Source organism: Mus caroli, unplaced genomic scaffold (genome assembly GCF_978045245.1).
Source record: "Mus caroli unplaced genomic scaffold, Mus_caroli_1 scaffold_3, whole genome shotgun sequence".
Classification (NCBI taxonomy): domain Eukaryota; kingdom Metazoa; phylum Chordata; class Mammalia; order Rodentia; family Muridae; genus Mus; species Mus caroli.
Window position 1 is genome coordinate 82,733,223 of NW_028227258.1, and position 25,170 is coordinate 82,758,392.

At 45.2% G+C, this 25,170-nt stretch overlaps 1 protein-coding gene across 7 annotated transcripts in view; it reads left to right on the plus strand.

The window, feature by feature from the left end:
- The window catches only part of Fnip2 (folliculin interacting protein 2), a 108,709-nt gene that overhangs the window by 64,319 nt on the left and 19,220 nt on the right, over positions 1-25,170 (plus strand). For all 7 annotated transcript variants that reach the window (XM_029475398.2, XM_029475397.2, XM_085835823.1 and 4 more), the window contains 6 exons: positions 6,929-7,130; positions 7,481-7,569; positions 11,113-11,259; positions 11,377-11,546; positions 18,703-20,023; positions 20,942-21,098. In XM_029475398.2, coding sequence (XP_029331258.1) covers positions 6,929-7,130; positions 7,481-7,569; positions 11,113-11,259; positions 11,377-11,546; positions 18,703-20,023; positions 20,942-21,098 — 2,086 coding nt within the window. The remainder of the gene's footprint in view (positions 1-6,928; positions 7,131-7,480; positions 7,570-11,112; positions 11,260-11,376; positions 11,547-18,702; positions 20,024-20,941; positions 21,099-25,170) is intronic.

The window sequence follows — 25,170 nt, forward strand, 5'->3', positions numbered from 1 at the left end:
TATTACTTTTAGTGTCAGAAGATATCATGTATATCTAAGAGGCATTTAACTATTATAAATTATTTTGATGACTTTAAAAAATGTTAATACTGAGTTGTATATTTAAAATAAATTTTATTAGTTTAATTAAAAAAAAGAAAAAAGAAAAGCTGGGATAAATATCTTCCCTGGCTACAATGATTCCAATATGATATTTGAGGCACAGTTCCTTTGTGGCACTTAAATCCTTAGACTAAACAGGTAAAAATATGAGAATACATAGAGCTAGCCTCAAGTTAGTTTCTACCTTGATTCAGTTTGTTTTTGAACCTGAAGCTTACTCCGTTGTGTGCAGAGCATACATTTGATGCTATGCCAGTAGCATCCAGCCCCTTGGTTTTCTATCTCAAAACATTTAAATGGAATTTTCACAGGTCACTGAGCTAGCTATTTATGTCAACTCACTGAGTTTGTAGATTGCCTAGTAGTCACTATGTTTGAGAGAATCTGTGAAGATGACTCAACCATGTGCTGGTGCTGAAGTAGTTAATGTCCCAGGCAACAGGTGTCCAGGAAGATCAGTACCGGATAAACACTGTGAAGGCTCAGAGTGCATAGGAACCAAGGGGGGAGAATCGAAGTGGTGGGGACTCTGGGGGGCGGGGCGAGGGGTGCTGATGAGGAGCCCCAAAGGAAGATAAGCTGAGCAGCAAGAGCTGAGGGAATCTCTTCTGTTCTCTCAAGACCCTAAAAGGTTGCAGCTGGTCCTTCACTTTAGTCCACTGAGTGATGAGATTGTGGAGTCAGAGACAAGTCTAGCTCTGCCCTCATCACACATGTGCCAGAGCATATTAACTGGGTCCTGACAGCTTCTTCTTAGCATTAGGATGATAACAGGTTCAGCCTTTGTGTTAGGAGAATACAACTAGATGATCGAGTCAAGTGGTCAGGCCATGTTTAGTGTATGGCAAATAAAACACTGGCGGTGCATATGTATAATCTTAGCACTTGGGGGATAGACTTAGGGCAAGCTGTGTCCAAGGCCAGCCTCGGCTACACACAGACACTGTCTCAAAACAAACAAACAAACAAACAAAAACAAATTTGGGCTCTCAAGATGGCTCTGTGGTTAAGGGCACCTTTTGCCAAGCTCAATGACCTGAGGTTGATCTCAGGAACCATACAGTGGAAGAAGAGAGCCAACTCTAGGAAGTTTCCCCGTGACTTCCAGATATGTAACATGCCATAGGTACACAAACCACATACATAAATTTCAAAGAAAAAAATTTTTTTGAGACATGGTCTCTACATAGCCCTGGCTATCTGGAACTTACTATATAGACCAGGCTGGCCTTGAACTCAACAGAGATCCACCTGCCTCTGCCTCTCAGGTGCCCAGAATTTTTTTTTTTTAATTGCAGATAAAACATTGGCCAATGGGGCAAATTTATCAGTGCTTCTGCTCTCATTGGTATCAGTCTGGCATCTGTCAGGTTCATGCCATTTCCACCGCACTACCTTTCTGCAACCTCTGCAGTGGGAAGAGATGGATGCAGAAAACCGTCACGGGACTGCTCTCCGTGCAAATGCCTTTCCATTCCTTCAGATTTATATCTGAAGCTGTCTGTAGCATTTCCAAGCCTATGCCTCTAAAATATAAAAAAAAAAAAAAAAAAAAAAAAAAAAAAAAAACTGAGTGGAGACCTGGCACTGGGAACTGTGACTTGTTGCTGAGCCTCCACCTAAGTAAGAATCTGACCTTCAGAAAGCCTGGGCACATAGTGGGTCTGGCTACATAATTTATGGGACTAGTGCAATGTGAAAATCTCAGGCCCCTACTCATAAGGCAAGAAGAATGCTAGTACAGGTGCTAAAATGTAAAGCTCGTGTTTAAAAAAATCTTACTTAAAATATAATAGTATTATATGAAAAACAACATAAAATTATAAATTCTAAAAATGACATTTTTGTGTTATAATTTAATATGGTACAAAACAGTATCATGATTCTTTCTAAATCTTTTTTTTCCTAAGTATTGATGTCCCACTCTGCTATTGTAACTAACACAGAAGAGGAAACACAGTGATCAGTGTATTGTGGGTCTCAGCCTGTCCTGTAGGAACGTGCAGTTGAGAGGTCCAGTAGCCTCCCTCTGCTGCTGACTACTCCCTGTAGGAAGTATGTGGCCTGGAAATTCAGTTTCCTCCCTTCTGTTCATTCCCATCCTCTGTTCTGGGGCTGGAGACCTAGAGCATGGAGTGCAGGCACACACACTGCCTCTCATGGCTGAGTACAGGCACACACACTGCCTCTCACTGCTGAGTGCTGGAGTGCAGGCACACACACTGCCTCTCACTGCTGAGTGCTGGAGTGCCGGCACACACACTGCCTCTCACTGCTGAGTGCTGGAGTGCAGGCACACTCTGCCTCTCACTGCTGAGTGCTGGAGTGCAGGCACACTCTGCCTCTCACTGCTGAGTGCTGGAGTGCAGTACACACTGCCTCTCACGGCTGAGTGCTGGAGTGCCGGCACACACTCTGCCTCTCACGGCTGAGTGCTGGAGTGCAGTACACACTGCCTCTCACGGCTGAGTGCTGGAGTGCCGGCACACACTCTGCCTCTCACGGCTGAGTGCTGGAGTGCAGTACACACTGCCTCTCACTGCTGAGTGCTGGAGTGCCGGCACACACACTGCCTCTCACAGCTGAGTGCTGGAGTGCAGGCACACACACTGCCTTTCACTGCTGAGTGCTAGAGTGCAGGTACACACACTGCCTCTCACTGCTGAGTGCTGGAGTGCCGGCACACACTCTGCCTCTCACGGCTGAGTGCTGGAGTGCAGGCACACACACTGCCTCTCACGGCTGAGTGCTGGAGTGCAGGCACACAGCTCCTCTCACGGCTAAGTGCTGGAGTGTAGGCACACACTGCCTCTCACTGCTGAGTGCTGGAGTGCAGACACACACTGCCTCTCACGGCTGAGTGCTGGAGTGCAGGCACACAGCTCCTCTCACGGCTGAGTGCTGGAGTGCAGTACACACTGCCTCTCACGGCTGAGTGCTGGAGTGCAGGCACACAGCTCCTCTCACGGCTAAGTGCTGGAGTGCAGGCACACAGCTCCTCTCACAGCTGAGTGCTGGAGTGCAGGCACACAGCTCCTCTCACGGCTGAGTGCTGGAGTGCAGACACACTCTGCCTCTCACGGCTGAGTGCTGGAGTGCAGGCACACAGCTCCTCTCACAGCTAAGTGCTGGAGTGCAGGCACACAGCTCCTCTCACATCTGAGTGCTGGAGTGCAGGCACACAGCTCCTCTCACAGCTGAGTGCTGGAGTGCAGGCACACAGCTCCTCTCACAGCTGAGTGCTGGAGTGCAGGCACACACACTGCCTCTCATGGCTGAGTACAGGCACACACACTGCCTCTCACTGCTGAGTGCTGGAGTGCAGTACACACTGCCTCTCACGGCTGAGTGCTGGAGTGCAGGCACACAGCTCCTCTCACGGCTGAGTGCTGGAGTGCAGGCACACAGCTCCTCTCACGGCTGAGTGCTGGAGTGCAGGCACACAGCTCCTCTCACAGCTGAGTGCTGGAGTGCAGGTACACATTACCACTGGAACAGAGCCTGACATCAAAAGCTTCTGGCTTTGAAAGGAAGTCCACAGTAATTAAAAACACCCTTCCTATCCTATATGGTGGTATACACCTTCAACTCTTAACACGTGTGTCCCAGGGAGCAGAGACAGATGTGTTTGAGGACAGCCTGGTATATGTAGCAAGTTTCAAGCCAGCCAGGGCTATGGGATGAGACCGTATCTGAAAAAAGAAAGCTAATTTTAATATAAATAAGTAGAATATTCTTCTTAAAGAGAGTTACATGTAGTTAAGGATGATGTAAACCTGGCTCCTTTCTGACTTCATCGTGCTAGGTGGCAAGCTTGGGGTATTGGACACCTGTTTGTATACTGCAGCTAGCAATAGCTCTGATACCTGTGGGGGCCGAGGAGCCTCGGGCATTTCATCCCTTAGGAAGAAACACCCGAATCCCAAAGGAGCCAGACATGGAGACATGCCCCTTGCAAGCCTTTTAGTTATTAAATTGAACAAAGTTGCCAGTGGGACATTATTAGGCTCATCATACTATCTGTTTCATAGGTTCAGTGTAACTTCAAATCTGACCTCAACAGTAACTGTGCTTGGCAGCTCTGATATCGATTATAGTTTATTCATATGTATTAAAATGATGGTAGTTTTAAATTTGAGTGATTATGATTTTGAGGTACTTACATATAGAGTATATGTAACAAAACACAGCTTCATTTACTTATTTCTTTGTTGACATAGGGTCTAACTCTGTACTCCACACTCTCATGTGATAGAGTATGGATTTCCATGCCTCCTCTGTGTGATTTCTCTGTATGGGAAAGACTTAAGTGAGTAGCCATGGTGTGTGTGTGTGTGTGTGTGTGTGTGTGTGTGTGTGTGTGCGCGCGCACGCGTATGTGCATGCATGCATGCATGCATGCATGTGAGCTCATGTTTTAAAATCCACTAACTGATCTGAGTGCTTCTGGATCTTACCTGTAGTACATCGCAGAACATCCAGTAGCATGAGCTGGAGCTGATGGGTCAGTCAGGGTGGTCACTGTTGATTTCCAAGAGCCTGGACTGGCAAGGGCAGCATCCTGGGTTATAACTCTACAATCGTTGCCAGAGAGCTTTCTGTCCCCAAGCAAGCACTGTTGCAGTTTCTGTACTCCAAAACAGCTTGTGCAGCACACATGGACCTGTAGAGAGTATGAAAAAGTATCTGGCTATACAATTGGATTCTCTGAAACATTCTCAAGCATTCTCTGTTGTGGAATAATACTTAAAAGATAATTAGGACACTCTGATTTGTTTCACTGTGGAGAGTTGATCCAGGACTACACACTAAAGTCCAGTGGCTTTAGATGCTCGAAGAAATGTGTGATAAAGACAGTGAGATCTGGCCTCTGTTCAGCTAGGGAAGTTTTACAGCAGTTCAGCAGGTGGCACTCTTTGCTATGCTAAAACTCATAGCTGAGTTGACCATTGTTTAGAGGGTAGAGAAGGAGATGAATGAGAGCCCAGTGATGATCACAGTTTGCGCGTGGAAGTCCACCGTGGCTTGAGGAGGAATGGAATGATGCGAGTGCTTTGCTTTCGAGAAAGATGAGAAATAGAGCATTCAGCAAAGAGGCAAGTTTTACATTATCACACTGTTAAGCTGTCCTTGGACTTGAGTTCAAACCTATATCCTCAGCCTGTCTGCCTCAGCCTCTGGAGTTGGTGGGACTGCAGATGTGCACCACCACACTTGGCTAGAATCTCAATTTGTGTAACAGAAATCAACTGGTGCTTAGGAACAAGCTTTTAATACAGGGACTTTATAACAAAGAGTAGGAGCCTTTTCAAATATCAGGTCACTTTCTGTGTGAAAATTTGTGACAGTCTGCATGATTCTCCAAGCCTTCTCTGTCACTAGGATGGACAGGTCTCTCAGAGAAAAGACTTGGTGCTTTGTTAGCATATTTGGGGTGTTTCCACATCTGCAGGTCAGGAGTGACCTTATCACCCACACCCAGGGGATGATAAAGAGAGCAGAAACATACGCCTCAGAGCCTAGAACACGTGCTCACCTCCCTTCTTTTTAACATTGCTTTCCTAACCGTGCAGCTTTGGCCGTATGTTAGTAAATGTTAGTGTGTGTGTGTTAGTAAAATCCCATATAGTTCAAAACTTACAAGAGACTGCAGACTGTGAATAGAGCCCTAAAAATGGTATAGTTGGTGACAAAGAAAACGTGCCACATGCTGCTGTGTGACAGGCTACTTATACTAATTTGCAGTATACTCTGGCCTTTACTTTGGTGTAGAACAAAACAATTTTTTTTTTTTATTTTCCCTCTTGCTGTTAGTAGATATTGTGGTAGCTCTCGTGACTCTTCCATAGCATTTAAATAAGAGTCTTGGTTAAAGCGTAATTGTATTATTCCTAAGATGGGTATTAAGAAGCTATTGGCTCTGTAATTCTTTTATTACAGAAGTAGAGTCCTTTGACTGTATTAGAAGAGCGTTGAGCCTTTCTGCTTAGCGGATTTCCCAGAGTGCTCAGCCAGTTAATCACATGGCCTCTTCGGAGCATTTAGAGGAGTTACTTCATCTATTGGTATTAATAGCCTTGGGGATGGTGCCAGTGAGTGTCGAAGCATGAATATTCCACAGGACCCGACTTCTGAGTCTCTCATCTGTTCTTACCTATCATTAAAAAACAAGGACCCGAGTTTCCATGGTCCGTTTGTTTTATATTCTAGGGCACACATGTGTCAGAGAGCACCGTGAGTATGAGAGGACAACTTTCAGGAGTCAGTTCTTGCCTTTTGTCTTGTTGAGGCAAGGTTTCTCTTGTTTCCCCTGTGTCGTATTCTAGGCTAGCAGGCCTGCGAGTGTCCCATCACCAATTCTTTTGTCCCTGCCTGTCACTCGCAGTGGGGATGCTTCAGTCATGGCTGTGTGCTGCCACATCAGCCTTTTCAGTGGATCTCAGAGATGGAGCTTAGGTGACTGGGCATGTGCAACACAGCAAAGACTTTTACCCCACGAGTGCCTCTCTAGCTAGACCCTGTATTCTCCCACTCCTAAGTGCAATCAGAAGGGTGAGAGTCATATGTTTAAGCTGCCTCTGGCTTTCATCTGAGCTTCTTTGGATGGTAAGATGGTGGATGGTGTGTAAGATGTGTAATGTGGTAAGTGGATATCCTCTTGGTTTTCCTGATAAAGGAGTAAGAGAATGAGTTGGAGGTAGATGGCTGGCCGGCTGAATTCTCGGTATTCTGCACAAGCACTCTTGAGTGTCACCCCATGACAAGACAGCTTACCTTCAGCAACTCAGTGATACATGGCCGCTTTTCAAACCTAATTTTCCTCCAGGTCAACTGATGAGACATTTAGCTTGGCCGAAGAAACGTGTAGCTCTAATCCAGCCATGGTTAGAAGGAAGAAGATCGCCATCAGCATCATCTTTTCCTTGTGTGAGAGAGAGGCCGCACAGCGGGATTTCCAGGACTTCTTTTTCTCCCACTTCCCCCTGTTTGAATCTCACATGAACAGGCTGAAGGGTGCAATCGAAAAGGTAAGGGCCCGGATTCCATTCCAGGCAAACACTTAAATAAGGAAATGGAAGGTGATATGATTGTGACCTACTGGCCAATGGGGGAGAGATTTGCAGTTTAAAGTGACATATTATGTGGTGATGGCCTGCATAAGGCGACCAAAGCATGTCCTGTATGATGACCGTAGGATTTTTAAGGCTAGAGACCAGGGTGCTGTAGGGAAGGAAGTTACTGGTTTTGATGAGGAAGAATGTCATTACCATCAATATTTTAAATGTATTATAGCATCGATGTTCATTAGTGAGTCAGCAGGCCAGTCATAGAGGAATTTCTTCTTAGAGAGTAACGTGGCTCACTCTCTTCCATGAAGGCCATGATCTCCTGTAGGAAGATCTCTGAATCAAGTCTCCGAGTCCAGTTCTATGTGAGCCGTCTGATGGAAGCACTGGGAGAATTCAGGTAAAGTTCAAGGTTGGAAATCCAACAGGAAGTGATGAGCAGTAGTATGACCAGCTGCCACGAGGCTATGTCTTAAAAGAGTTGGGGGACTGGCCATATTTAGTCATCTTAGTGTCGCTACCCATGAGAGCCGGGTAAGTAAAGCCAAACCTTGAGTAATAACTCTCATTGTGCCTGACAGTTCTTAATGGGGTCAGTGTTTTGTTTGTTGTGTTCTTGGGGTGGGGGTTGTTGTCTTGTGTTTATTTTGAAGTGGGGGGTCTCACTATGTAGTCCTGGCTGGCCTGGAACTGCCTATTAGACTGAGCTGGCTTCAAACTCACAGAGATCCTCCTGCCTCTGCCATCTGAGTGCTGGGATTAAAGTGTGCATTACCACGTCTGGCATAATGGGATCGTTTTCATCAGAATGAACTGAACACTAATTTTAAAGATGTCTTGTAATCAGTTTCATGATCTTATATCTGTCGTCCCATAAACTTTGAAGGCAAAGCCTTTTTATCCTTTGTACAGATGTTAAAACTGGGGTCCAAGTGTGTGGTGCTGCCTGTGCCCTGAGCGCATGAAGAAAATATGTGCATGTTGTGGAGACCTAGCCAGGGCACATCTAGTGCACATGCGAGCCTGTGGTACACGCCCTGGTCTGGATAGTGAATCGAATGATGTCCCTTCTCAGATGCTGTAAGCAGTTTCTAACTAATCCAGAGCTCCACCAGTTGTTGTGAATGAGCACTGGTTTTCTATACCCCTTGCCCAGAGTGTGGTTAGCAGGGTGATCTGCTATCAGATGGGGTTTCCCCCCTTTATGCTCATCTGCGTTCCTCAGAGCCAGTCTCTTAACAGGGAATGGAGTCTCACTGAAAAGCAGTGTGGCAAATAGCTGAGGGGGTAAAGACATTACAGTTCCTAGAATGTTAGGACATTTCTTGCTGATGAGCTCAGTGCTGCTTGAAGTAAAATGACTACAGCTTCCGACCTCCAGCTGTAGATAAGGAACTGTTTAGCTTGATCATGTGATGTGTGCCTTGAAGGTGTTGAGTAAGCGGTCTCCATTGAGGGCAGCAGTGTCATCCTGCTGTGGCCACATTCGGAGCTGACTTGTGCGTGAGTGTCTGGATGCTAATCTAATCACACTACTAATCTTTCAGAGGTGAAAACCTGAAAATAAAGAACCAGAAATTGTGTCTATAGAGGACTTTTGTAGTTAGACAGTGAGCCCTTCCAGGAACAGACAAAATAATGTACTAGTATTATTTTGGTTGGTTGGTTGGTGTTCGACACACATTTTCAGTACATATCCCTGGCTGTCCTGGAACTCAGTGTGTAAACCAAGCTATCCTCGAACTCACAGAGATCCACCTGCCTCTGCCTCCCAAATGCTGGGATTAAAGTCGTGTGTAACCACACCCAGCTGAGACATAAATTTTGTAGGTAAATCCTATACCTTGCTACTATAATCATCTTCACTGCTATTGTTTGTATAGATATGTTTTTAATTGAAATAGAATGCTATTACTTTGTCCCCTCCCATGTACTCTCTTTATTTATTTATTTTTTTAATTAGGTATTTTCCTCATTTACATTTCCAATGCTATCCAAAAAGTCCCCAATACACTCCCCCCCCCACTCCCCTACCCACCCACTCCCTGTACTCTCTTTATAACCCCTCTCATGTGTCTTTCTCACCCCTACACTCTTACGATGATAGACTGCTGTTGTTACATGCCTATATGCACAAATAGAGAAATACGGCTTGCTGAGTTTGCTCTTGTGTAAATGGTTTCAGGGATGACCACTCTGCAGTGGACAAACAATAAGGAGACTCATCACTAGAAGAGGAGGCTAACTCTCCCTCTCCCAGCAGTCACTAGTTGCCTACGGTATTTAGTTTAGTTTGGGACACCAGGATACATTTTTCTCACTAGTGTTAATATGTCCATGTATATTGCCGTTGCTCTGCCCTTGTTTATGCAGCCATTTCTAGAAGAGACTGTTTCACTATCTCTGGTATTTGGGCACTTACAGTCTTTAGTCTTAGTCTCCCAGACTACTGGGAGAGGGAGAGTTAGCCTCCTCTTCTAGTGATGAGTCTCCTTATTGTGGAACCCCCTGTTCTGTAATGTCCCCAGAGCCACATGTGGACAGCTATGATGTAGATTGACTCATTGAGGATGGAGTCCCCAGCATCTTTTGATCCCTGCATTGTGTCCAGTTAGGGAGTCATAGCTTCTTATCGCAGTAAATGCTATCTTTGAGAGTGTGGAGTTTTTTTGTTTCCTGGTTTTGCCAAGGTAGGTTTGTGTTTCTGTCCTCATCCCTTTCGGTACACAGCTACATAGTCTAGTCTGAGCATGCCTGCTCCATCTTGATTTGGGAGAGATCTGTGTTACTCATTCAGGGCTGAATTTCCTTTTTATGCCGTGGAGAGTCTGAGTAAGTTTTTACACGTGTGAGCCATGTAGCTTAAAACAGAGCCTGCCCCATCCTCACCGTACCCTTAAGTATGTACGTATCTGCATTAGAAGTTGGCATATGTTAGTGAGGAGGAGCCGTTGTGCAATTCTTATCTAAAACAAGATGGGTGTTTGATTTAGAAAGCCAGCGCGTTAACTAGAAATCAGTAGAGCTGAGTCACCTAGCGGTCTCATTTTCAACCTAGCACGTGCTTTCTCTGTCCTGCGTATCTGTGTGTGCCCCACCCACCTATTCTAGATGGAGTCTTACTGTGTAGCTGGCTGACTCACACTCACACTCCAGGCCTCCTGCCTGTCTCTTCCGTGCTGGGATTACTGGTATGCCCAGCTCTTGATCTGTATTTCTTTACCATGAGAATGCTGTGTGGAGCTGGGAATGTAACTCGGTGATTGAGTGTTTGTCTGGCATGCAAAAAGACCAGGATTTGATTCTCACTACCACAAAAGCAAAATAAGTAGCACCTAAAAATGACTGTATGATACCCTAGAAACCTGTACAGTTTTTAAGCTTGTATGTATAAATTTAAAAATAAATTTTAAAAATGATTATAAATTCTGAAAAAGGACACTGAATTTTTTTAACCTTTTATATTGTGTGTGTGTGTGTGAGAGAGAGAGAGAGAGAGAGAGTGTGTGTGTGTGTGTGTGTGTGTGTGTGTGTGTGTGCAGTGTTTGAGATCAAGCCCAGAGCCGTGTGCATGATAGGCGGGTACTATATCACTGAGCTACACCCTCATACATTATTTTCTAAATGAATGTTTTTATGTTAGGGATGCTGTGCTTTTTCTCTTAAGGGTTTCTACACTGCCACCTAACTTTGCCATTGTCCTGCAGAAGCACTCAATAGATAATGCATAAATAAATGAACATTCCTGGGTCCCAATAAAACTTTATTTACAAAATGGTAGCAATCAGATTTGTGTTAGTTGTAGTTTGCCAACCTGTGTTCATTTATTTTTGAATTCCTTAAGGAATATATAGATCCAAATAACAATGTTCAGCTTTGTTCTTTGATACTAAGATACCCACAGTAACTATTTATTACAGCTTATTCCCTCTCTTTCCTGTAGAGGGACTATCTGGAACTTATATTCTGTTCCAAGGATAGCAGAACCAGTTTGGCTTACCATGATGTCAAACACCTTGGAGAAAAACCAGCTCTGCCAGCGCTTTCTCAAGGAATTTATACTTCTGATTGAACAAGTCAACAAAAACCAGTAAGTATAACCCTCTTGAGACTCGTGGACCAGTCCTGAGCCAGCGCATGTTCTGTGCAGGACATGCCTTGTCCTGTATTTGGCTAATCTGGGTATGCTTTTGTCTGTTTCCCCAAGGTTTTTTGCTGCCTTACTGACTGCGGTGTTAACCTATCACCTGGCCTGGGTACCAACTGTCATGCCTGTTGACCACCCTCCCATTAAAGCCTTCTCGGAGAAGCGTACCTCTCAGTCAGTGAACATGCTGGCCAAAACACATCCATATAATCCTCTCTGGGCGCAGCTGGGTTAGTATCTAATCTGAGTTCGTGTCTGATGAAATAGGAAAAGAAATATGCTGGAAATTGTAGCTTATACTGGCCTTCTGACCAAGTCACTCGAAGACTGTCTCTTGCAGGAATAAGATAGGCCCACAGATCCACACTGGTGGGCTCCTCTCCTCCCCAACTCCCTCACTGGTGGCTTTGTTCTGCTCTTTTGAGACATCGTAGGTAAACTGAGTCCTCCACGCCAACGGAGGCTGTTCACCCTATCACAGTTTCTTTAACTACTGACTGTTTATGCAGATAATTTTTTGTGGTCGAGTTGTGATAGGGCAGGGGAGGGCTGTCTCATTTCTTATAGGTCGTTCAGCAATATTCCTGGCTTCCATTCGCTAGATGCTAGTACAGCCCTTGTCTTCCTAAAGCTCTAACCATCAAAATGTCTTTAAATGTTGCGAGATGTCAGTGGGAAGAGGAGCAAGAAAAGGAGTGAGGGCTGTTGTGGGAGGGGCTGGGGAGAGAAGACCAGAGGGAAGTGGCACACTTACATCTCAGCACTGCTCTGACTGTGCCATAGATCCCATGTCTTATCTGTCACTTGGTCCTTGCACTTGATGGTAGCATTACTTCCTCAACCCATCCGTGTTTATGGGTTGGCAGGTGAGGTTGGGGTTACTTATCTGAGTTTATGAGGCCTTGTTCTCAGCAAGCCTTAGAGTGACAAGGTATGATCACATGACATTCTGTCCCACCCATGTGCTGGAACTCAGAGTTGAGTCACAGCTGTTCAAGCCTCAGTAGTCACATGTCTGGTGGACCATGTTGAGCCTTGGTCAGGTCTTTTGACCACACCCTAGTGCTTGGAAAAGAGTGTGCAAGGGGTGTGGGAGCTAGAGGCCTATTGTTCCCTTGTTTCTGAAGGCTGTCACTTATCATTCCTGTGCCTTTCTTTTTGTATGTTAGCAGTAGAGCCTGGGCCTTTGTATGTGGCCCGATAAGCACTCCAGACATCAGTTGGGATGGGATCTGGGCTTGTGTTTGCTATGACTTGCAGTCACTTGCACCAAGCACCCTTGCTCTGGATGCTGCTCCTGTAACTACATCGTGGAGCGTTTACATGCAGGGAGAAGGCTAACTTGCAGGAATCTTCAAATGGTAACTGCTGGGGACAGCAGTGTGCTGGGGGAAAGCATGGCAGCCCTAAAACAGTGTCTCCCAAGCTGTCCCGAGAGCTGACACCACAGCACAAGCTGTGTACGCTCATGGAGGGAGGAGAGTCTCACTCTACCTGTCACCCTTCATTTATAGCAGTAAACGTACTTTCTTGTCCTTGTGCCCAGGAGACACAAAAGAAGATACAGGTCTCATAGAATAAGTAATAGGCGTGTCTTTAATGAATTAACTAAAGAGTTTGTGGATAGGAAAACCATGGTAGACTGGAAGTGACTACACATGATTGTAATCCCAGAACTTGGGAGGCTGAGGCAGGAGGATTAAGAGTGGTAGGCCAGTCTGGGCTATTTAACAAAGGCTAAAAAAATTAAAAAAAAAAAAAAAAAAAAACCAAACCAACCAACCAAACAAACAAACAAAAAAACAAAAAAACCCCAGAGCTTTATATTTTGACACTTGGGACAAATACAAGTCCCGAACTTACCACCTCACTCGGGGTTGACTAGCCCTGAGAACATATGTTGCTGTTCTCAGTTGGGGAAAATAATTTTTTTTAAGTGTAGTATTTACTGCTGGAGGGGAATAGGCTGGACATTAAGGAAATACAGTGTGTCCTGCTGCAGAGTCGATTTTCAAACAGTGGTAATTAAGCAGCATGCATTTAATTAGATAAATGCATTTAGACTTCGGAATGCTTCTCCTGTGGGATTGAGCTAACTAGGAGCCACTGTCTCCTTGTGTTCAGCATAATAAGGCAAAATCCCTTCCTGTGGGCTAGCTTGTTGCTTTTCATTGGAGATCATAGGCCCCGAAGGTCTTCAGCTCTCTCTTCCTGAGAAGTCCCTCTGGGGACTGGGTGTTGGTCGGAGTAGTTACAGAGGGAATGAAGCCTTGCACAGAGAAGGCATCCGACAGCCTTATAAAGACAAGTGTGAGCGACTGAGTCTCCATTATCACAAATGCTGAAGCATTTCCATGGTTAGACAGAGAGTGTGCTTAGATTACGGTTATTTTCTGTGTGCCACGGTAGGCAGGAAAATGTAAGCTCTGGGGGATAAACAATGCAGATGTGATTTTAATTCTGGTTCCTAAGTAATAAAAATGGTTTTCTTGTGAATGGTTTTCCCACGTTACTGAGGGCTCCTCCAAACAGTCTGCACTTCTGTTCTCACCCGTGTGGTGTCTCAGCCTCCTGAGCAGAGGAGCTCAGCTGCAGTCTCTCGTCACAGTAATCAGGAATTGCTCCTAGGAGTGCAGTGATCCGGTGACTTTGCCCCCGTGGGCACTGTGCCCAAGGATTTCCACATTAAGCATACCAGCCACCATGGCCTGTGGAAGCCATTAGTGGGTTGGAAAAGACTTTCAACAGGATAGTATGATAGAAACAGGACTCACACACATGTTTTGTAAAATGTGAGTTTAGGATGTGGTGGCATCTGTTGCCGTAGGTGAGAAACCTGTGCTTGTGGGAGTGGGTTCTCTCCTGCCACCTGCAGGTTGCCCTTTTGCCCTTGGCTTTTTGACAGTTCAGCTTCGGGTTGTCTTTTTACTTTTCCTTGGGTTTTCCTTGGATTTTCATAGTTGGCGTTCGTTGACCTTCTTGGATGAACAGACCAAACTCCTTAGATTTTGAGGAGTCCTTGTTTTAAAATCTATTTCTGCTCCAGTCTCTCTCCGTCCTCTTCCCAGAATCCCTACTGTGTGCATATCACAGTGCTTGGTGGGGCTCACAGACATCAGGATTATATACATCACTCTTCATTCCTCTTGTTTCTCCCTCTCAGAACGGGTAATCCCACTTGACCTGTTTTAAACAGGCCATCTCTTTTTCTCCACCCTGATGAGATCTGCTCTTCACCAGAGTCTAAGGATTAAATGAACATCAGACTTGGCTACCACAAACGTGGTACTTCTCACATCTAAGACACTTGTGAGGTTTCCTTTGATGGACAAGGAAAGGAACTCTTCAGGAGGGACTGAATGAAATGTACCTGTGTGTTGCAGAGCATTATCCTTTGTTTCCAGCAATTAGTTATTTTCTGGCAAAAAAAAAAAAAAAAAAATGCTTGTAAATCTAATCCAACAAGAAAGTGTACATCCGTTTCCCCTCCTATAACTACAGACAATGTTGCCCACCTTGATTTTGATGGTAACTATCGTCCAGCTTTATCCAACCTTTACCATGACTTTCCGTTCAGGCGTGTGTGTGTGTGTGTGTGTGTGTGTGTGTGTGTGCGCGCGTGTGCATGTGTGCGCACAAGTGTGTGTACACAACCATGTCAGTACTGTTGCTGTTTGCCTTCTCACAGAACCCAGAATTCTCTGTTCCCCAGCAGTTTGGGTACAAGCACATGTGGCTATCCCTGGCTTCTTGTGGACACTGGGAAGTGAACCTGGGTCCCCAGGCTTGTAGGCACTCTGGCTGACTTATGTCCATAGCCCTTACTCAGCAACGTCTTCCCTTTATCCATTTCATTTACAAATACAGTATCTTCTTTTAATAAAGATTCCCCATTTTCCATTTTTTTTGTGGAAGATTTTGAGCCCATCCCCTGTGTAAGGGACTTTGTGCCTCTTTTCTCGTTTTGCTGCTGTGCTGTGGCTACATGAATAACCCTTCTTTATGATTGGTGAAGCCCTGTTTGTGTACCTTGTTTACATGCAAAGTCATAGACTGTGCTGCTCCAACACTTAGAAAATTAATTTAAAATATATAAGGTTCAAGCCATTTGGTACAATTTTTACATGTGTGTATTTTTCTTAGGGGTGGGAAGTGTTGCTTGTTTGTTTCATACTTGAGACACAGTCACTATGTGCAGTCTAGGCTGGCCTGGAACTCACTGTATAACCTGTGCTGGCCTTGAACTCTTTCCTTGGCTTCTGTAGTCACTGGGACCATAGGCCCACACCACCAGGGCCAGCTTGCTTGTGGTAGTAGCACAGAGCCTGCTGTCACAGAAACACCCGTGGATTCCGAAGTGTCTGTGATGTGCTGAAGCTTGGGGAGGTGGGGTCAGAAAGAAGGCCTGGCATTATTAGCCTGCACTGAGGGCAGTCTTTTCAGGCCAAACCATAGCATCATCTCATCTCCCCACACTTCTGAGCTTTCACTCTGAAGTCCAGGATGACTTCTCAGATGCTAAGGCTCCCTTAGCCTTCAGTCCTATCCTTTTATAGAGAAAATTGTTTATTGTTATTATTTCTGTCCTGCTCTGTAAATGTTCTTAGAAGCTGTGTACACGGGAAAACTCTGCGAAGGACAAACTTCCTTATGGTTCCCTAGAGAGAAAACTTGCTGCTCATTCTCACAGTCTCTCTCGCTCTCAGTCTACTAATTTTAGTTGTCTCTAACCTGTGGCTTCCTGCCTCTCTAGGGATGCATTCCCCAGCTGAGTCTGAACTTCCCGCCTTCCTCTTTGTAACCCTCGCTGAAGTCGCCTCTCACATATGCAACACCCCTGCCAGCACTGGTGGCCTTCAGCCTTCTGGTTAACTTTTCAATCACTTCTGACTCTGGCTTGGTTGTATAAGGGTGTAGTCTTTAAGCTCTCAGCTTACCCAAGTAAGCTAAGTGCATAGTCAACATTGGTTGTCTATCTTAGCAAACATAATCAAACAACCAAACTTGATGACTTAGTAGTTAGGTAACGGTCCTTTTTAAAAATGTGTTCTTTGAGAGTTTCGAGTGTTTTGATCATATTCACCTTCCCTCCCCCAGTGCTTCTAGATCCACCCCTCCCCCACCTAACCTTGTGTCCTTTTTAATTTGATTTTTAAAGCCCATGAAGACCAATTTGTATTGCCCAAATATTCTTGGGCCATTCTTGGGTGTATGGTGTTACCCTGGAGTACAGTTGACTTACCAGGGGCAATATTCTGAGAAAACTGTCTCTTTTTTTCCCAGAAGCTAACAGTTACCCATAGCTCCATAGGTGGGGGTAGGATCTTATACCTAACTTCCATCATCATGCTGGAATTTGGTTTGTCAAGACTGCTGTGAGTTCATTTGTGCAGCTGCCTGTCCCTCTGTGTCCAGAAGACGCTGTGTAGTCATCCCCTGCCTCTGGCTCTTATATTCTTTCTGTTCCCTCTTCTACAGTGATCCTTGAGAAGAGGAGGGTACAGTATGTGTGTTCTGTTTAGGGCTGAACGTTATCTTCTCGATCTTGGTCAGTTGTGGGTCTCTGTGCTAATAACGATGTACAATAAGTAGAGGCTTCTCAGATGCGGCTTAGAAGATGCACTGATCTATGGGAGCAACAGTCAGTCATTAGGAGTACTGTGCTCATTTAGCAGAACCACAGTAGCAGGTTCTCTCCGCAGCCTGTGACCTGGCCAGACATAGGTTCTTAGCTCCATAGTTATGCTGGGTATGAGCTGTGCCTTGTGAAACGTGACTTAACTCCACGCAAAGAGTGATTAGTTTCTCCCATGACAGTTGTGCCACTGTTGCACCAGCGGTCATGTTTTACCAGACCAGCTGTTTCTGTAGCTCACAGGGCTCTCAGCTGGGTCTGACTGATTCCTTTTCCCCACCGCCCAGCATGCACAGCACCCACCAGCACTGTGAAAGCTAGCCAGCTAGCCAGCTGTGGCTGTAGCTTCCAGGTCAGTACTGGCTGAGTTCTCTATGAGGTGTCTTCAGCAGTGGTGTCTTACTCTGAAATTCTAGAGGATAACTAAGAATGCTGGCAATAGCTTGTCATGTTTGAGGCAGCCAGGGGTGGGGTCTATAGTATCTCATCAGTCAACAACTCAAAAAGAAATAGCCAGTTCCTGGCTCTGGGATTTTTATTTGATAGCTCATGGTATCTGATAGGAACACTGTTGCCCTATTGTAGGTAACTCTATTTTAACTCTTGTGCTCCTGTGTTTGTGTGTGTGTGTGTATGTGTGTGTGTGTGTGTGTGTAAGCTTCTATGGTATTAGATTTCCATAGGACTTTTTAAAAAGGTCTTTAGTTATCTATCCCTATATTCCCTCTCTACTCTGTCATTCGTTCCCCCACCCCCAATTTAACTTTTCCTTTTCCATTAATCCCTTTTAACCCTTTATGTCAGTGTGTTCTGTGAGCACTATTGAAGTACTTCTGTAATCTTTTCCCTTTCACACTGAACTCAAAGCTGGCTCATTAGCCCATTTTAACCCACTTATCAGCATATACTAAGATGACATTTTGTGTCCTGTAGAATTTTTATATCACATGAAATAAAGAGATATTCCAGGTTCATTATTCATGACTCAGTAATTTTCTCTTATAAATTAAACTGAATCTACTTAGAGTAAATCACTCTACTAAGATAATTAATTGATTTAATTCTTACTGGTGGAAATTCTTGAGTTTGCATTTTACCCTTCAGGTTTACTCTCCTAGGATTTTTCTTTATGTTCAGTTATGTGTAGGTGCTTGTATATCTGTGTGGGAGTGTGTGCATGCTAGTGCGGGTATCTGAGGAGATCAGAAGGTGGCCGACGCAGAGTTACAGGCAGTTGTGAGACTCCTTGCCCAGTGAGAACGTGGGAGCTGGGGATTGAACTTAGATCCTTAACACGCACAGCACGTGCTCTTCCTAACCACTGAGCACTCTCCCCAGTCCTCCCCCTGAGAAAGTACCCACCTGAGTGTTCTAAGAAAATTTCAAATTTGCAAGATATCTCCAGATATGTCATACTTCATCTGTTCATTTATGCAAAGCAGTGCCTTCAACCGTTCCTTAGGCCAGTGTGCAACCACCTGAGCACAGTGAGGGGCTTGTGTATCTAGCAGAGTCTTGCTGTGGTCTGATGTGCTCAGCTTGGTACTGGGCTGCAGCCTGTGTTATCTTCTAGACCTGCTCTCCAGTATCAGGGGAACATGGTCATTCCTAGAAATTCTATATCTTGTGCGTCAAAAAGTGGTTGGAGTCTGTGAATCAAGTTACCTGTTTTTTTTTTCTTTTAAAGGGCAGACGTATCCATGCATGCTAACACCAGAGGGCTTTGTCTCCTGTCCATCTTTACCCCACAGGTGACCTTTATGGAGCTATAGGCTCTCCGGTGAGACTGACTCGCACGGTGGTGATTGGGAAGCAGAGGGATTTGGTCCAGCGCATTCTTTATGTTCTGACCTACTTTCTCCGTTGCTCTGAACTGCAAGAGAATCAGCTGACGTGGAGTGGAAATCCCAGTGAGGATGACCAGGTTATAAACGGGAGCAAGATTGTCACTGCCCTGGAAAAAGGAGAGGTGGAAGAGTCTGAGTATGTGGTAGTTACCGTGAGCAGTGAGCCTGCTCTGGTACCACCAATCCTACCACAGGGGACAACTGAGAGGAGGAGCCCTGAGCCTACAGTAGTAGCTGAGATCTCGGAAGGCGTTAATACTAGCGAACTGGGTCACAAACCTGAAAAGAACAGATGCAAGAGGCCAGAGCAGAATTCTGAGGCCAGTAGTATGGGCTTCCGAGAGGCAGAACCTGACAGTTCATGGATACCTCAAGGCATATTCTGTGAGGACAAACAGAATGACCAAGAGGCAGCCCAGGATTGTTCTTCAAGTCCTCCCAGCTGTGAGGTGCCCAGGGTAAGGAGGAGGATGGACCAACAAACCCTCCACTCGAAGCTGCATGGGGAGATGCTAAAGAAGCGAGCAGAGCGGTCAGCAGCCTGGCCCTGCCCTGACAGACATTCCCAGGAGGATCCTCCTGTCGAAAAGGTCACTTTCCACATTGGGAGTTCCATTTCCCCGGAGTCTGACTTTGAAAGCCGCACCAAAAGAATGGAGGAGCGATTAAAGGCCTGTGGACATTTACATGGGGCTAGTGCCTCTGCCAGCTCTAGCATGGACGCTGGGCTGACTCAAGAGCAGCAGGGCTCAGGGTGCTCCTTCAAAGCTGACTTTGAAAAGGATATCACGCCTCAGGACCACTCTTCAGGGGGAGAAGGTGTCTCTGAGGACAGAGGCCTCCGGGCCAACATGGCACATGCTGTGGGACAACTTAGCCAAGTTGATGGCCCCCTTGCACATTCCCTTTGTGCTGCAGAAAGTGTCCAGAGACTGCCGGAACAGACTAGAGATGTGCAATTAAAAGGCGACAAAGGACCTTCATCAGAGCCTGTTCCAAATAGATGTAGACAGCAGGATGGCCTGCTGATTGCTGAAGATGTCCCCTATGGGGATGCCAGTGGTAAGGGCAACTACAGGAGCGAAGGAGACATTCCCAGGAACGAGAGCTTGGATAGTGCTCTTGGAGACAGTGATGATGAAGCGTGCGTCTTAGCCCTGCTAGAACTAGGTCATAGTTGTGACAGGACTGAAGGGTCCTTGGAAGTGGAGCTGCCTCTGCCAAGGTAACACTGCACAGGGAACTGGAATCTGTCCCTAGCCTGACACTGTGACCATGTTAGCCACTCATGATGACTTTATATGTAACACATGTTTTTCTCTTAAATATTAGGGGTATTACCACTTACATTCAAGGGTTCCCAGCCTGTCTGATCTCCAAAGATGCTCACCATCTCGGTGCAGCTACGTTCTTAGACAGAGATAGGTGGTTGGCTGTCTTTGCAGTTCTTGAGACATTTGGGGGAGTGAAGAGCCACAGTGGCCATGCTTGCAAGGAGGAGAGGGTCCCCTCACGTCTATGTAATAAGTATGGCTGGCTGTGGATGTCCTGTTTCTAAGGTGATAATCACACTCACTGAGGCCTCCCTCCTGCCGCTCAGCCTCTTTAGCAGCTCTCCGCCAAGTTGCTGGTTTTTTGGTCTGTGAAGACTAAAAGTTGCAACTAGAAGATTCCTTCTATTCTTCTTCATTGTGGTGGGCACTGCTTTCTGCAGATAGGTCGGATTCACGAAGCCATCCTGGCACTATGATCCCCAGCCTCACTCTTATCCCTCTGACAGAGGCTTTCTGGTACACATTCAGTATGATATATAAGAGCAGGTTCCTAAGTTCTTTAGACAAGTCTCACTATGTAGCCTAGGCTAGCCTTAAACTGAGGAGAGGCACCTCCACATCTAGCTTAAGAATGAAGTTTTAACTAGCCATGGAAATAGTATATTTTTTTAGGATTCCATTTTAATAAAAATTACCTCCTTTTCTCCCAAACCCCCTGTTTTCTCATACTTATAGTCTTCTTACTAGAGGACCCTGATTTGAACTACAGGAAAACTATTTTCTTGTATCATTGGAGGTTTTGTTTCCACTGTAATATGAAAAGTGTGTCCTTTCTAGCTATGTGTTTAATATTTCAAATGTTGTTCTAGGTCTCAAAGCACCAGCAAGCCAAATGTTAGAAATTTTGGCCGCTCACTTCTGGCAGGTTACTGCGCCACGTACATGCCTGATCTGGTGCTGCATGGAACCAGCAGCGATGAGAAGCTGAAGCAGTGCCTGGCAGCTGATCTGGTCCACACGGTGCATGTAAGTGACCAGCTTAGAACCACACGATGGCCAGCAGCAGGCTCTTCATCTTACACTGAAAGCATCTGCCTAAAGGATTGCTTGTAAGGACATAGAGTGGCATGACAGCCAATGAGGTGGAACTAAGAGTCTGGGAACTCTGTAAGCATAGCTGGGCTAGTCTCAGCAAAGGAAGAGCAGGTAATAGCAGAACTGCAGAGTCCTGGAGCAGGAACAGAGACTGCCTGTCTCTGACAGTGAGGAAGGTGGAGCATCTGGCTTCCAGTTCTTTCCTCCATCCGCCAGTTTCTCCTGCAAGAGGCCAGAGAGCAAGGGCACAGCTAAGGTACAGACCTGCGATTTTCTATAGAGGTCAGCCTCCTGGAGCCAGAACAGAATGGGCAGAGTAGAGTAAAGTGGGGGTGAATGGCTGTGGGCTGGCCTGGCAACATAAATTGACAGATGGTGAGTGACAGTTATATGCCTTCAGAAGGAAGACCGCAGAGATGTTGGGTATGGCTTGCTTCTTATCCAAACCTTGCAAGTTTCTAAAAGCAATTACTTTAACTGATGTGTCATTGAGCTCACTTTGATAGCCGTGTGGAGATGGCTGTAGAAAGATTTACAGGTATTACTGGAAAATTGCCTGTAGCTACTGCTAAGTGCTTTTCTGTTATCTACAGCATGACAGGAGCCGAACACTTACAGAAACCGTGTCAATCTGATGGACCTGTTTTTAATTGTGCTGCCACTGGGCAGATGTGCAAGCATGGCTGTTTTGCAATTAGAAACATATGCTATCTTGTGCAATAAGGAGAATCCTTGTTTCCTCATTAAGATTGTTGGAACCTGGCTTTATTATCTCCTCGTTGCACACTTTTTGTTTGTTGAGGGGAAGGGTTTTTGCAAAGTAGAAAAGAGGACATTGTAGGTTATCTTTGACCTTGAGCATCTGCCCAGATACGAAGCAGACACAGGCTAAACAGGCTAAGGATGCTTGTATGAAGTAAGAAGAAGGGCTCCGGTGGGAAGTAGAGATCAGTATCCTGCACGCCATAGAGGTAAATAGCTGTAGAGGAAGTTCTTAGGGTCTGGGCAGGGCCCACCCAGCACACATGTGCTTACCCAAATATGCCTAGACCCCCACACTTTGTGATCGCCAGTCCTGGAGTAAAACTGAACTTTCTGTTATCTACAAATTACTCGCACTTCCCTTCATTCTTATCACAGTACCCCACACTTGCTCTTAGCATTTCAGAGGTTGGGTCATCTATCCATCCCATAGTATAAGCACAGGGCCCTCCTTGTGTGATATCACCTTCCTGCACTGTCCTAAGTGTGCCTGTCCTTTGTGTGTTTAGTGTGTGTTGGGACACGATAGGACCCTGTTTTATGTTGTCACATCCTGCCTGTATCCATATATGCAGAGCCCTTGGGTGTTTGCTTTCTGTGGTGCTGTTGGTTTGATTCCTGTGGATGTTGGTTTTGCCCCTTGCACCTTTACCAAGCCAGAGAGCTGCTCCTGACAGAGGCTCTCAAGGCTGTAGGAGCCAGCGGGATTGTCCTCAGTGACAGTGCGCTCACGAGCGGCTGCTCATTTTTTCGGAAGTGCCCAGATTCAGTCAGTAACCGCCATGGAAAAACAATCTCCTGGTTGATAACCACCTCCAAATGATCTGTGACACAACTCATGACATTTTGGCGTTTTAAAAAATGGGTCATCAATTTCTAATTTCTGAATATTCAATTTTCATTGTGACATCTAGCTCTGCAGTTCTTGTGTTTGAGAAAATAGCCATGCCTTCATGGTCATTCCTCTTAGAGCTTTTCCATTTTCATTTTCTCCCTTTTAAAAACAGCATTTTTATACTGTAGGAGCTCTCATTTCTTTATATAGTCATCTTGAGAGGTTAAATTTTATTAGGCATACTAATTTACTTTGTGTGGTATGAGTGCTTACAAAATGCAGTCATGTGCATAGTGCTATAGGAAATTGTAAAGGACTCATAAAAATATCTTCAAGTTTTAATAACTTCATGATATGTTCAGATAACATTAGTAGATTTCCAATTTCATTTAACAAACTCATCATCAGGAGTTTGTTTGAGACTGACTCTCGCTGTGTAGCCTCAGGCTCTGAGCAATCCACCGGCATCTGCCTCCCAAGCCCTGGGATTAGAGTGGTTTGCCATCAAGGTGGTCCTGAGTTTTGATTTTGAATCGGAGTTTCATGTAGACTGCCTCTCTAGCTCACACTCTGGTCTGTAGCAGTGTTGTTCTGTTTTTACTTTAAAAGGCACTCAACTTCCATTTACAAATACTTGAGAAATAAGGGCATTTTAAAAACATTGGTGAATTAACCATTCATAAAGGACAGTGGTTTTCTGAGCTGAGAATACTGTCAGGAAAAGAAGCGGCAATTTGAGAGGTATGCATGTCCTGTGCACTGAGAACTTGTAGGACAAGTGGGGTCAAGCCCGTGTACCACTTGCTTTCACAACCTGATTTGAGGGTATAAATAATTCCAGTCTCAGGGCTGGAGAGATGGCTCAGCGGTTAAGAGCACTGACTGTTCTTCCAAAGGTCCTGAGTTCAAATCCCAGCAACCACATGGTAGCTCACAACCATCTGTAATGGGATCTGATGCCCTCTTCTGGGTGTCTGAAGACAGCTACAGTGTACTTAGATATAATAATAAAGAAATCTTTAAGAAAATATAATAATTCCAGTCTCATGCCAGGCTTTGGGACTTGTAATTCCTTTTAAAGAAGGATTTTGAATAACTTTGTAAAACCAATTGTAACTTATTGATCTCTTTTTTTTTTTTTTGACTCATGCATGATTTAGATTATACAATCTGGCTTTATAAATGTGCATTGTATAATCTTAGCAGACTAGTTTTCTTTGGAGCACAAGGAAATTTCTTTCTAGAATATTCAGCATCAAGAGTATCTTCATTCTTTTTTTTAAATCCTAGTCTCTTACAAAACTTTAACTGTTTACTTTCCTGGCTTTCATTGCCTTTCAAATACTAGGACCCAGGTTTTCTCAGTGTGAGACACATGCTGTTTTTCAGTCTGACATTTGAATTCTTTCCTCCTGATGCATGTTACCCAGCCGCTATAACAATTCAAGGTAACTTTGCTATCAATTAAACATATACTTTCCTTCACCTTCCTCTTCACTGAGTGCAAGGGGACGGACACAGGCATGAGCCAGCAATACTTCACCCTGTGACCCTCCAGCAGCCTTGTCTGTCTTCTCTGTCCCATCTGCCAATGAGTGCTGCCAACTAGGCACTGTTGGTGACCAAAATGAAGGCAGAAGAGGGCAATAGACCAACACCAGCAGCACTGGCTTGGCTCTGATCCCTGATGTCACTACTCACTGAGACTTCCAACTACATCAGCTAACGTTACGTAAACCTCAGGAGGATTTTAGAGGACATCAGAACAAGGAAACTGTGACGCAGTGGGTAAGAGTTTGCTTCCCAGGTTGGGGAGGAAGCTCAGTAGGAGAGTGCTTGCCTAGTAAGCATGAAGACATGTTTGGTCTTCAGGACCCACGCAAAAAAGACTGGGTGTGGTGGCATGTGCTTATAATTCAGACTGGGGAAGCAGAGGTGGGAAGATCCCTGTCGCTCACTGCTGGCCAAGCCCAGCCTCCTCAGTGAGAGAACATGAGAGAACATGTCTTGAGACACAAGATGGATGTATGCACAGAACAGCACCTGAGTTTGACCTCTGGCCTACGTTTGAGAAGCTGGGCCTCCAAAGAGGCATCCTAGGTCTGAATCATAGCTTAGCTCCTAATGGCCTTGTGGCTTTTGGGGGAAGTGTTCATCCTATAAAATAAAGTATACTGATGTCATTTAAGTTTGAAAATCCTGTAATCCACATCAAGTGTTGAGCACGGTGCCTGGTATACACTACTAAGCACCTGGTAACTGTTGACCATTTAAACATGAAATGTGAAAAAGTCTTGTAAAGTAGTGCGAGATGTGATTAACAGGTAGACATGGCTATGTTAAAACAGAATGACTTTCAGAGCTCAGAAAGATGTGCCGGTATCCTCAACACTCTCCTGTTTGGTT